Source organism: Talpa europaea (assembly GCF_964194135.1).
Source record: "Talpa europaea genome assembly, chromosome: 1".
NCBI classification, from domain to species: Eukaryota; Metazoa; Chordata; class Mammalia; order Eulipotyphla; family Talpidae; genus Talpa; species Talpa europaea.
The window spans coordinates 31,140,297-31,154,614 of NC_140073.1; the positions used below are offsets into that span (position 1 = coordinate 31,140,297).

Below are 14,318 nucleotides of genomic sequence, written 5' to 3' on the forward strand. Positions count from 1 at the left end.
TAAATGTACACTGGAAGATATATGTTCTAAAACAATAATCAACAAACACTGTGGTCTTGGAAGTCTCCCCAGATAATGGCGTAGAGGAAAAGAGCCTTATGAGGAGGGACAGACTTAAATGATTATTAAGTTTCTTCTCACCAATATGTTAACATTCTACCTGTACAGATCTAATTTATAAATGAAGAAAAATACTTTCTATATAGTAGCATTGAAATATCTGCACTTTATATAAACACATCTACTTTTCTGATGTAATAGACTCATCAGAAGCACGTAATCTCAATTTACATTTACAGTCTTAAGAAAACTTGATATTGAATTGCCTATGACTTATTACCCAAATAAAAGGGACAGGAAAAAAAAGGATATAGTTCTAACAATAGGGGCAAGAGTAGGACTACCTTACCTGCAGTCATTTGCATACTTCCATGTACACATATCTGCCCACCATCTGTGACTTTCTTCCTTGATAATTCACATTAAATTCTCTCAAGCCTACACTACCCTTACCCTAAGCAGTATTTGTAAAATCATAGGTCTGATGTGCTAGCTCCAAAATATTAAAATTTAAATGTTACAAAGAAATATTACTCTGCCTAAAGTCCAAAATAATTTCTGCTACTACTAATATTAGCCTCCCATTTTGGAGGAAAATATTGTTTTTAGAGAAGAGTTACATGAAGAACTTTATAAAAATGAATCCATTATTACTTCAGCTTAACCACAGATGAAGCATTACTATGGTGTTTTTATAATAACTTTGGGGATTAAAGAAGTTTACCATATTTCAGAACAATGCAAAATATCTCAGTGCCTACGGGTCAAAACATATAAAATAGGAAACTTACAAGAATTATTAAATTATTTTTTTAAGTGACCTGAATTATTTCTTTAAAATTTGATCAGCTACCCATTCAGTCTTAAATAATGCTCACGTCTGATTATCCCAGTCTGGGGAGAACCAGAAGGCACTGCTGCCCACTTGCCCCCACGGTCCATACTGAAATGGAATAATAACACATGCTATGCCTCTGCCAGTCCCCACCCAAATCTTCCATCTCTAAAGCAGAAACAAACTCAGCTGTGATCTATTATAATTCCATTAACCCTGCAATGAAGCATTAAATTAAACTGCCTAGCACAGATTCTTCTTTTGCTATGGGGGAAATGTACCTTGTAAGGCTTGCATTTTATGCTAATAGATTTACTAACCAATGACATGTTTAAAGGGGAACACAAACCAGCAAAATAATTTGGCAAATTGTGAAATCTCCATTGGGGGTGTTGCAACACTGATTTTTTTCCCTGGTAATATTGACTCTAATGATTTTATTTACAGAGAATTTTGGCCTTAGAAAGAGCAGTTCTCAAATGGTTCATCTTTCTATGGAGGCTGCAAGCCATATTAATCATCAGGGAAAAACCACGCTTGCAGTGGAAAGCCTTTTGTCCTCTCTGATATAGATCAGCACCCTCAATACTGGGGGTGTCTCTGAGAAAGACATTCATGTTAATGGCAGCATTTGGATCTGATCCCTAGTTCCCGACAACCAGTTTAGTGCTCTCCACCCAGCTCAAGCTGTCCAATCCTCCCTGACAGAAGGTAAAGATTATTCTTTAGTAAATCCATTTCTGGGGGTGATGCTAATGTCAGTCTCCTTACTATGCTGTCCTGTTTCTCTGAAGCCAGAGAACTGCCAAGAGAACAGCGAGAAGTTGTATTTGTGTTACAAACACTCAGCTTTCTGACACACCAGGTCTGGCACCCTCCCCACACACACAAAAAAATAGCAGTGACTTCTAACTCTGCACATCTAAATTCCACACTGTCTCATCAATCCAGATGCACAAGAGGTCAAATAGGACAGAAAATCCTTTAACAATTACAGCATTAAAGGGTACTGAAATCTAGAAACATAGCACCTCAGAGTGGGGAAGGAGCTTAGAAACAGTATAGTCCAATCCCCTTTAATCAATTGCTCATGGTTACAGAATCAGTGTGTTGGCAAAAGTAAAGACTAGAAACTTGGAAGCCAAATATTGACTCTTTTTCACTGTAGTGTTTTCAGAAGCTTTTTAATGTCGACCACTTACTTGGTGGCACATAAACCTTCATCCCTATTCCTTGCCTCCCATCCCCAGGTAACAGGAGACTTAAGGTAAAGCCTATTTAGCCAAGGCCTAGAGTGTTCTCTTCTGCACATCACCAGGGATGTGGTTCCAAGGTGCAATACCTCGAAAGCTGGCTAATGAGAGGAAGTAAAGCATACCCAGGGGGCCTGCTGAAACTGATGAAGATGCAGTAGTAATAGTCAAAACAACAACAAAAACTACCTATGACTAAGTTCCCTGTGTGCTTGCTGTCAGAAGTACCACCTACTCAAAAGCTAGCCAAGAAGCTTTCAGTAGCCCGCTCCTCCCTACTGTGTCTGCTCTCAATGCCAAGCACAGCTTCCAGGCCTCCCGGCTTCCATGGGGGCTACAACAGCACCCATCTGCTCTTAATATCATCACTCTCATTTCTCAGACCACTCTAGAATGATCTCTGCATTCAAGTCAACCCCAAGCAAATCAAGCTTACCTGTCAGCATCTCCAAGGCCCAGGGAGGTATTTCTTTGCAGCGTCTCCCGCACCACAGCCATCCCATCAGGGAGTCGGTTCAGGCGACGGGTGTAGAGGCCAAGTCCACCATCGGTCATGTACCTTTAAGAGGAGAACAGGATGATGCAAATGTCTGTCAAAAGCATATAGTCTTGTCGTTCATATCCAGAGGCCCAGCATGGCTGTCCTGTGTTCTAAGTGGGAAGGAATGGAGGCTTTCCCAAGGCAGTTACTGATCACAGGGATAACGCAGCTGCAGATTCAATCCAAAGGATCACTGGCTTGCTGGCAAAAATAGAACTCAGCTTAATTAACCCAAACTCACAGGAATCTATGAAGCAGAAGGGAACTAGTGAATAAAATTAACTGTCAGATGTATTCATGACATTCTTTTGAATGTCAGCAATTATTCAAGCAGGTGTTTTACCTAAGTAATGTGAATGAAACTGACAAGTAATTAGCAAATCATAGGGGAAAATAGAACAGTGTGGTGGAGAAAGGCAAGCTTTCAAGAGAAGGAGAAAGAAAAGATAGAGCAACCACCTTTAACATCACAAGCAAGTCTCTTTCCTGAGTTCTGGTTTTTTTTTTTTTTTTTTTTTTAATCAAAACTGTAGGAATATCACAGCCTTCCTGCGTCATAAGGCAGACACAAGATTTAGAGAGTTAAGGAATATCAGCGTTTTCTGCAACTTGCTTAAGACTATAAAATGGAAGACTGATTATTAGGCTTGTCATCACCTTGAAGGACCTACAATGGTGAATGTCACCTTTGATATTTACTCATGACTTAAGGGCATAGTCACAAAATTCTCTGAATAACACTAATGTTAAGTTACATTTTCCTGATCTCTGGGTAACATCACAAAGTTTTCTTTTGATGAAATCAATATTGTGTGTGTGTGTGGGGGGGGTACTCCTGGAACTTTCTGTACAGATGACTGACTGTCCATCACTAGACCTCAGTGACCAGTAGGAGGTAGCTCAGGTCCAAAGTCACTTCACCTCATCTATCTTGGTTCTTCAGAATACCCATAAAGAAGACTGTGTGGGTCATTACTGCCCTCCCCACCCTGCCCCCACACACTATCTTCAGAGTACAGGAAGGCAAAGCAAAACTCAAGCAGAACCAGAAAACAAATGGCTTAATTCATCAGATAAATATGTAAGGTGTCTGAAAATGCAAATGGTTTACATTTCAAGTCAAGTCATATGTAACAATAAGACCAATGAGTGGAGATTCCTGGAATACAATCTTAGAAAAGTGGAATTATAAGATGCAGTGAAGGTTGCTCAGAACCAGTGAGTTCAAGTTTGGGGTGGAAATGAATGTTCTCACTGGAGCCACCTTCTATGAAAAGGAGCTTCCAGTTTGGCCTTTAGGCCACTTCCAGGATGCTCTGTTTGAACTGAACTTCTCTCATGTCCCCTCCTTGCCCCCATTTATGACATCAATGACCACCAATGGTGCAATGCCAACGTGATGGAAAGTCTGTTGCAGCTAGTCAAATCAATTGTAGTTGCGCCAGCAAAACTCTGCAATCAGACTCAAGTTTCCACTCAACCATATCCTTCAAAAACAACTCTGTAAATATTACTAAAAACCACTGAATTGTACACTTTAAGATGTATATGGTATATAATTGCTCAATTAAAAAACAACCAGTGATTATAGTTAGAAATATATAACTATGAGCGGAATTACTTTCTAATGCTCGTCTCCCACACTAGATAGGAAGTTCCTTGAAGGCAGCTGCTATTCTTATTTTGTTCAAATCTCTACCCCATGTGCCTAGCACATACTAAGTGTTTACTAAATATTGGTTTTGAGTGACTAAAGCCCAAAGGCTTCATTGGGCAGGCTTAGGACACCAGTTATAGGTTTATTTTTTCTCTTAAATATCAACAAATAATTTCTAAAATATATGGCAAGAATTACACTGTCTTCTTGTCAGTCCCCCTGTTTGTCTATCCATACACCTGCCCATCCAGCAGATACAGTTGTCCAGGGCCCACTGGTCCCTCCTATAACAAGCATAGGGTAGAAAACAACAGCTACACCACAACAGAGCAACTGTGCCAGAACTTTCTAGATCAACATCCTTTCAAAGAGAATTCAGTGGAATCTCTTCAAAACCCAATTTGCTGCACCAGTAAACAAGGTTCTTCATTTTGATTTTAGCAAAATCTGCTCAACTATAGAGATAAACATGTTTTTCAACTGAGGAGATCTTGTCAAAGGTCAAACAATCTAATTTGAGCATTCATTTCCCTACTGGATTTTTATTGCTGGTAAAAACATACACGGTTGGGCTATTACATGCACCCAGGCGTATGGACAAGCAAGGCCCACAGGCACACACCCCTGGCTTCCAGAGAAGACTGGAGAGCAGAGCCTGGTGGGATTCCAGAGCTGGAAAGCTGGGGTGGGCTGCAGCGCCCCCATCCGGTATCAACCGTGTGCAGCATGATTTTTTTTTTTTAAGATTTATTTATTTATGAATACAAGAGCTGAGGTACAGGCCAGAGATGTGGGGGTTGAGAGGATCCATCAGAGACAGAGCGGGGAACAGATCAAGCAGACTGATGGAAATACACTTCTGAGGGGAACAGTGGGAGAGACAAGAGAGGTCTGCTGTGCCATGTGGGTACCTCCCTGGCCGGCCGGGAATTGAATTTGTGCTGCAGAGGCTGCGGATTGCTTCATAATGTGGTGCTTAACCCCTTGCACCACCAGGGAGGCTCTGCAGTGTAGTTTTGTGGGATAATGTCAACCAAGAGGTTACAAGGTAGAGAGATGGGCCTAATGTGTTAATATGGCTTGCCAACTGCTGCTGGGAATTCTGATTTTGTTTGGGTAGAGAGAAAAAGGCGAGGACAAACCAGGATCCTCTGTCTTCTCAAATGTACAAAGAACTGAAAGCAGGGAGTTAACTGCAACTAATTTGACAATGATTCAGCTTTGCTGCAAATCTGTTTTATTCACTCTACGTGTGTGTATGTGGGGTGCGAGTGGTGAAAAATGTGGAATTTGTTGATATTTCTCCCTCAAAAATTTATAAAGATGTACTCAATTTTTTAAAATAATATTCCTCAAAATAAATTCAGTGTATATCCTCTCTCACTGGGAGACTGTTGACTAGTTACTACTAGAACCAGCCTCACACACATGACTCTAATTTAAAATATTTTTTTCTAAGTTATCATCCAATAATCACATCAGTCTGATTAATAACTAAAAAATTCATGTATTTTAAATAATTCATGTTCTCTTAATGAAAAATATATATTTTTTTGTTTGTCCCAAATTTGTATAGGAATTGGCTACCAAATCCATGAATACAGACGCCTTAATAAGTTAGCCCTTTGCGGCCTCCCTGGTGGCGCAAGGGGTTAAGACACAACCTATGAAGCTGTCCCCAGCCTCTGCAGCATGAGTTCGATCCCCGGCCAGGGAGCAACCCACATGGCACAGCAGACCGCTCCTGTCTTGCCTGCTGCTCCCCTCAGCAGTGTACGTCAGTCAATCTGCCTGTTCTGCTCCACACTCTGTCTCTGGTGAATCCTCTCACCTCCTCCCCTCTGGCCTGTACCCCAGTTCTTGTATGTATAAATAAATAAACTTAAAAAAAAAGTTAGCCCTTTAAGCAAGCATATTTTACAGGGAATCCATCACCCAGTGTTCATCTACAACACTGGCCTTGCTCAGAAGGTTTAAAAAGGCTTGTGTTCCTGAAGGTTTGGGGAGGCGGGGAAGTTATAACTGAGTCTTTTGAAGCTTGAGGAGGGGTTCACATGGGTGAAGGAATGATTGCCAGAGGCCCCAGGAGAGCAGCCTGCTGATCCAGGGACTGAATCCCTTTCCTTCTCCTTGAGGGAGTAAATAATTAGCGCCGGAGCCTAATGGGGTGCTGTAATATCCTAATGTTTGCTGGGTGGGGTTCTAAATTGTCAAGCCGCTGGACAATTACCATGTTGGCCTTGTGATTTCCATGGGATGGGTGGAGGGTGTTCTCCCTCCATCTGTTCCATCGTCCCCAGAAACTCCTGGAAAGAAACTGCAGGAGCTTCTGCTACTGACATGATGTCTCTGAGCTATTATTACTGCTTTTCAAGGCTGGCGTGGTCCATGAGCATCAGTTAGGAACACAGTTCTGTTAGCAAAGAGCCCTGAGTTCAAATGTTTCCTCTGCCCCCTGCTAGCTGAGGGAGCTTGTGCACATCACTCACAAGAACTAACAGCTACTGAGGCTTGCTGGGTACTGTGCTAAGTGCGTCCCGAGAGCAATGTCATTACATCATCAAAGGAATCTTATCAACAGTATTTTGGGGCCTCCCTAGTGGCGCAAGAGGTTAAGACGCACCTATGAAGCTGTCTGCAGCCACTGCAACACCAGTTCAATCCCCTGCCGCCAGGGAGCAACCCACATGGTGCAGCAGACCTCTCCTGTCTTGCCCGCTGCTCCCCTCAGCAGTGTATTTCCATCAGTCTGCCTGTTCTGTTTCCTACTCTGTCTCTGGTAAATCCTCTCACCCCCGCATCTCTGGCCTGTACCCCAGCTCTTGTATGCATAAATAAATTTATACCATTAAAAAAAAGGGTATTTTTATCTGTTTTTCAGATGAGGAAAATGAAACTGGGGTTAAGAGCATAGTGCAGGCAGATGGGTTCAAATCCCAGCTTTGTCACTTTTTCCTGTAGTTTCAGTTTCAGTTTCCTCATCTGCAAGACAGGTGAGACCGCAGATTCACCTCAGAGGCCATAGTAGGTAGAAGAGATGGCGAATGGAGAGTCCAGTGCCTGGCACATCAGAATACTTAGTCGTGACTGAATTTCCTTCTCCCCTTCCAACTTCACAAATATTATGCATTAGGTTCTGTGCCAGTTTGGGGTTCCAGAGATGTTAAGACCTACTTCTTATCTGGCCCTAGCAAAACTAAAAAATCTCACAGGGACTCAAACACTGAACAGATGACTCTACTGCTACACCATGTGTAGTGGTATTACAGATGGATCTAGGACAGTCTCTGAACATGCTGGGGAAGGAGTCACAGAAGAGGGCTATTCAAGCTGGGCCTGGAAGGGTGCACAGGAGTTTGCCAACCAAAGGAGGAGGAGCTCTCTAGGCACATGAATAATGAGCACAAAAGCAGAGAGAAATAAAGACAGAGTAAGTTAAAAGTATTTCACCGTTGCTGGAACATGAGCAACAAAGACAGGAGCTGTCTGCATGGGTAAGGGCACAGTCAGGAAGGGCTTGGATACCAGGTAGGATGAGACCTCTGCCTGCAAGCCAGAGGGGCCATAAAGATAACACAGAATGAGTAATAGCCTCTGACTTCTGTTTCAAAGAGAACACCAACATTTCAATACTTCCACTGTTCAGTATTCTATTTTGGATGAGCACTTTCTCATTGCTATTTCCTTCTACAGATTTTTTGGAATGCACCACTTGTCTGAACCCCGTCTGAGTCATCCCAGACCTCTGGAGGATGACTAGACTTGTAGGGCAGACCTCACCATCCCTCCAGCCAACAGAAACCTGTGCAGGCAACATGCCTATTACAAGGAACTTTCTCAACAAAGTAGGTGCATCCTGTGTAATTGACACCAGCTATGAAAAAGCTTCGGAATCCAATAGGACCTGTTTGAACAAATACGCTAGATTTTGAGCCCAACGTTTAGTCAATAGATCTCCTTCTTTAAACATAATGAGGCAACAGTGTGAAACAAGTGAAACTGGCTTTGTGAGTCACTTTGGAAGGAGGGGAGGCGGCTCTCCCCAAATTCACAGTTCAGCGTGGTCGGCTTCAGCAACGTAGACCAACTTTCACTAATCACAAAAGAAATCACCTTTGTCTGGGGGAGGTAAAGAGGGACAGGAAGGGAAAGAAATATGTACTGACCTGATGTAGTTCAGTACATTTCTAATAGAGCATAACATTAAAATAAGCAAAAAAAAAAAAAAAAATCCCTCAGATACAAGAAACGTAAGCGGTATGAACAACAAGGAACCAGACCTAGTGATTACTTTTCTTCAAAGACATGTCAACCTGTCTGTGTTTTTTGGTCACACTTTGGGTTTAAAAATGAACACAGCAAAGAAAAATGGAATAAAAGAATCATATATATGTGTGCATATATATAATATTCCTTGCCAATATCAATATAAATATATGAACATATATATAAACATAAATTTGCTGCATAAAGTTAAAAAAAAAGAAGATGTGGGCTGATGTGAAAAGCCTTCATAGTTGAACATTTCACAGACATCTAAGTCCCCAAACAACACATGCTTTCACAGTGCCCCTCTTTTCTACTACAATACAGCATGACATTTCTTCTCGAAGTTTATTAGGATGTAAATTGAGTTTCTGGACAAACCTGTAAAAAGATCCCTTTAGTTTAGGGCTCCTTAGAAGTCAAATGAATAAACTTCACTCTGGGTCATGGGAGGACAAATCAACAAGCCAGACTCACAAAGCTGCCTAAATCCTTTTGAAGACAGCCGACTTTGATGAAAGAAGCTGTTACATTTGACTTAAGAGAATGCATTTGAAATGCAAAAATATGACGGGGGTGGGGGGTGGGGGGGGTGGGGGGGGTGTGTGTGTGGGGTGGAACGGGTTTCATTTTTCAGTCCTAATTATAAAACTGCAGCACTAACATTTAGGCACTTAAGATTTTATGATGGAAACCACTTTGCCTTCAAAGATTCTAGGCACAAAAACTGCAGCAAATGTGGCGTATTTCATTTATCTCCCCTCTCCCAGCCTCCACCTTAAACGACAAGTTCACAAACACATCACAGAGTGGCTTTAACAACCTGCTCAAATATATTTTAAAATCAAACAAAGGTGAGTTCCCATAAAAGAACATGGTGCTGCTTCTTCACTGCAGGACACCCCAAACTGGCACACAATGAAACAAACCCAACAGCAGTTCCTTTGGAGGAACGTCCAAGGTTGGGGGGTCTTTCTCAGCTGAGTTTCCCTGTAATAATAGGACTTTAACTATATAATCTGGCTTAGATAATAGAAATAAGAATAATTTCATGTCTTCTGGGGAGCCCTTTCAGTTAACAATACTGGCAGAGGTGGGCATGGGATGGGGGGAGATGTGGGCCTGCTGAACCCAGTTTCCTACCTTTCTGCTTGATGCTTTGTTGGGGTACCTTTCAGCACTGCTTCCCACTGTCCTCTGGGGCTGCTGACTCTTCAGGACATCACCAAGCTGGTGGCTTGCTCTTTCTAGGAGGATGTGGGAATTCAATTTTCATCTCCAGCAAAGTCTGTTTTGCTCCAGCCTGGAGCAGCCACCTGTGGCCACACCATGAGCCACCCCAGCTCAGGGCACAGAACACAAGCAGGGCGAGCAGATATCACTGTTGGGAAGTTTCTTCATGGGTCATGAGCTGAACTCCACTGTTCTTCTATTCTGTATCTCATTCCATCTCAGCCAGGCCTGGCTGTGAATGAGCCAGATGGTTGGGAAAACTCAGCTCATTTCCCTGTCCAGTCGGTGGGAAGTCAGCCTGCTGCTGAAGTGAGCAGGCTCTGGAGATCTGGAGCCTAACTCTGCCTAGCCTAGTCACCAGAGCACGCCTCTCTGGGGAGTGCTACAAAGCCGTTGCTAAGCTAGTCAGACAAGAGCTGAGCTCCAGCAGCCCATGGGGACAGAAGCAGCAGCAGGAAAAGGCAGGCCAGTGTAAAGGAGGAGACAAAAGGTCCCAGGGGCCTGTTTTTGGTCTCACTGGAGGAGCTGGGTGCTGCAGACTTCATTCCCTAAAGCTGGGAGCTGCAGCGCTGCTTGAGGATAACAGACCACACACCACAGGGGCCACTACAGACACGGAGGCAAAGCCCACCTCCCCCTACCTGCTACTCAAAGTATGGGCTGTGGACAGGCAGCTTCAGTATCACCTACAAAACTGACCCTCAAATTGGCCTGATCCTCAGGTGCTCTAAGGGACAGTAAGGAGAGGTAGTGGTCTCAGGCAGTGGTGTCAGTCCTGGGAAGAATATGATGTATCACAGGGGTGAAAACTAAAGTGTTTCTATTTATATTTACCCTCTTATCATTCTTTCAATTCCTACATTTTATGTGGGGTTTATAGTGCATGCATTATTTCAGAAACGTGGCACATATATTTAAAAAGCAAGCTAAAGGAGTAACAAGCTTTTCTTTTTTTTGACACACCCAAAACAGTTTAGAAACCACTGTCTACAGAAGAAATTCCTGACTTTTCTTAGGTTAGGGACTCCTTCGAGCAGGATCCATGGACCCCACCCCATCTACGTGGACAACGTGCTCCAGTTTGGGCTGGTTCACGAACGGCTGCTGGCCTCCCAGAAGCAGCCTCTAGGTCGAGTTAGGGCAGCAGAGATCCTGGCTGAACCTGTCCCTTTAGCATATTCTGCATGAGATTCCACAGAGCAAGACTGTTGCTCTAAGCTGACTCAGCAGTGACACGTGGCGCTGCTGTCGCTCAGAGGTCACCCTGAATTTGAGCACAGCAGCACTGCTTCAGGCTAGGACATGTTTTCACCAACCTAGCAGAGGAGTGGTTGATCAAGTGGGGAAATTCTTGCATGCAGATGAAATAGGCTATTGGCCTTTTGCAAATGCAACATGAATTTTCACAAGTTCAACAAAATTCCATCTAGCACAAAATTCCATCTAGCACGAATTTCCACAGCATTTCAGTTTACCTTGCTTGAGGAATTATACACTGATAAATGCAGCAGCATTTAAAGATGAAAAAAACCATAATTTTACTAATGAAATACACAACCACATGGAGAGCCAGGGATTATAACAGCAGTGAATTTGTCACCTCTATTTAAATAAATACACATATGCAAAATTTTCATTATAACCCCAACTATACTCGCTTACAAGGGGAATTGGCAGGGGTCTGTTCTGAAGGCAGACCGCACACCTTGGAAATCAGACAGTCCCGTGTCTGCAATTTGGTCTTGCCTGAGATCTCTTTATTGTGGCTCAGCTGTCAGTGTGGTATTGCAGCAAGTATTTCTAGCACTAGCAGGAAGCTTTTTGTCCACCTACTGAAAAATGAAATACATTTGAACATTCAGGAGATGGTTCTCTAGACAAAGCCCCTTTAAGCTCTTTCTTGGAATGCAACAGATGATGAAAGGAGATTGACTCATATCCAGGAATTCTCAAACCACACTATACACCTGAGCCGTCTGGGGAACCTGAGAAGAAATGCAGACTCCAAGGCCCCAGCTTCACAAAGGCATAATGTCTTTACTGGGGGGCTCAAACGTTGTATTTTGAACGACTTTATTTTTTACAGTATTTTGAGGTTTCAGAGAAATTCCATGGAAAGTAGAGTTCCCATGTGCCATCTGTCCCCTCCCCTATCATCAGTTTTCCTGTTTATCAACATCTTGAGTTATTCCATACTGCCGATGAAACAATATTGATACATCATTATCAACCAAAGTCCACAATGTACATGAATGCCCACAGCTTGGTAGGTTTTGACAAACACATGTCATGTATCTACCATCACAGCATCATACAAAAGAGTTTTACTGCTCAGCCATTCCCACACACCTGCACTTTTAATGGACATGGAAATAGTTTTCCTGCAGGGAGTTAGCAAGCCAGAAATGCTGCCTTAAACCTTGAGACCTGGACGGAGGAAGTGTGAGCTAGACTGGCCTCAGTTTCCCTAAGAGTGACGTGGTCACCATGTTGGGACTCTAGTATAATGGTCACTGAAATCTCATATCCTCATAATAACTGATCTTGCCTTCTACGTTAGGGGACAATGCCCATCTCAAATCAAGGCCTATTAAGAGTCATTACAATCCAAGTTACTTCTAAATTATCAACTAATCCATGGTGATGGACATGAAGTCCTGCAGGCCTCAGAATAGCCCAACCATGAAGCCCAGCTAGAAAGGGGCATGAGTAGGTAAGGCCAGGCATGAGCAGGCTAAATACAGAGGGGGGAACATTATAATTAAATGTCCTTACCTGGAAAAGCCTTCTCATTTGTCAAAAGAATCCTTCCCCAGGCACTTCCATACACTGAGACATGTTTGTCCATCATCTGGACACTAGACGCTGCTTTACTTTGTCATGTCGTGATTTCTGATATGAAATCTCTACCCCCAAAGTGCTCTACAGTACAAACCCAGTTTTCATGCTGGGTCAGCGGGTTTATGTTGGTGTTTAGAATGCCGTGTTCCCTTTTGAAGACTAGTGCCCCAGGCGTGGGAATCAGACACCCAGTGTCTCACTCTCTTCTGGTTTCATGTAGACACCCTTAGGTCATAATCATAGTCACTACCCAAAGGGGGAGAAGTCAGCTGGTGTTTGGATTTAGGTTCCTGCAAGTTTCACCTTGTCTTATTTAGGCTGCAGCTAGAAGAAATGTCAAGGTGTGTTGAGAGCGGACAGAGAAGGAAGGTGAATGACCTTCTGCTGCTGAAGCATAAAGCAGGCTTTGGGAACGTTACCCAAACTCAGCAAACAACTAGAGATGGTTCACACTTTGAGGAGGTGTCTTCTGTTTAATACACATTTATGCAGCCCCAACTGTGAGGCAGATACCCATCTGGGTGCTGGAGACATGTGAATCAGACTCATTCCTTGATCTTGAGATCTTAGTGTCTGAGTGGGGGGAAACAGACCTGCAGATGTTTGCACAGGGTTCAGCAAAGTCCAGACCAGGGAGAGGGGCCAGAAAAGCTTCTCAGAAGAAGCACCCCTCAAGTAGCATCCTGGAGGCTGAGATGGTGTTCACCAGGTAGCCTTAGATAGTTCCCAGAGACATCCATGTGCAAAGACAGCATCTAACACATCCGATGACTTCACTGTGGGGTTTTAGATGCTAAATGTCTACCAGGTAACATTTTCACTAAGGAAATCATTTTGTGCTTTCATTCAAAGTGGGGCGCAATAAATGTATTTTCAATACAAAGAACTAGATAGATAAAGCCCCAACTATTGTGGGTAGAGATTAAGTCAAAATTGGTGACTGCAGGATGTTTAAATTGCTGCCATTGAATCCAGCAAGGCTGGCAGACACAGCGTGGACAGCACAGGCTGCCTGACCCTGTCCACCTGTTCACTTTTGCATGTGTGCCTGCATGCTGGTCACTCCTGGCCACAGTGCACAGGTGGCCTGAGACATTGATTCTCAGTGGGAGTGGACTCATCTCTGGCATGGGGGCGGGAGTTTGAAAAAGTACATTCAATGTTATAAATTTACCATTTTAAACAAACCAAGAGACTTAATGTTTTTTAATAGTGTGCTCTACAAATAAATTTCAATGAAATTTTGGTTGGTATAGAGCTACTAAAGATAGAATGATTTTCATCAGTCACACCTATTCTTACCCTCACCACCTCCCACCCCAAATTCAGAGCACAGTGTTTTTATGTTCATTAGAAAGGAAGTATGAGAATTTTTGTTCTAAGTTTGTGAAATACTGACTTAAACTACATGAGGATGATGATCAGCTATTTGCCTCTTAAGTAGTTTGAACTATGTAAGTATCGAGCTCCTGTATTGAGAGAGACCATACAAGAAGATGCCATGTGTCCACAGAAGTGCTTGTATGTACCTGGGATATATTCCTATGGAGGGGGACCATCTATGGCCTCCGCCAGCACAGGCAGGTCTCATACATGCCTCTTTGGGGTCCCAATCCTATCCCCCCCAATACA

At 43.1% G+C, this 14,318-nt stretch overlaps 1 protein-coding gene across 5 annotated transcripts in view; it reads right to left on the reverse strand.

Annotated features, from left to right (window-relative positions):
* Positions 1-14,318, reverse strand: part of NAV2 (neuron navigator 2) — a gene marked incomplete at both ends in the record, with an annotated part of 712,365 nt that overhangs the window by 114,059 nt on the left and 583,988 nt on the right. For all 5 annotated transcript variants that reach the window (XM_084252230.1, XM_084252229.1, XM_084252228.1 and 2 more), the window contains one exon: positions 2,585-2,707. In XM_084252230.1, coding sequence (XP_084108356.1) covers positions 2,585-2,707 — 123 coding nt within the window. The remainder of the gene's footprint in view (positions 1-2,584; positions 2,708-14,318) is intronic.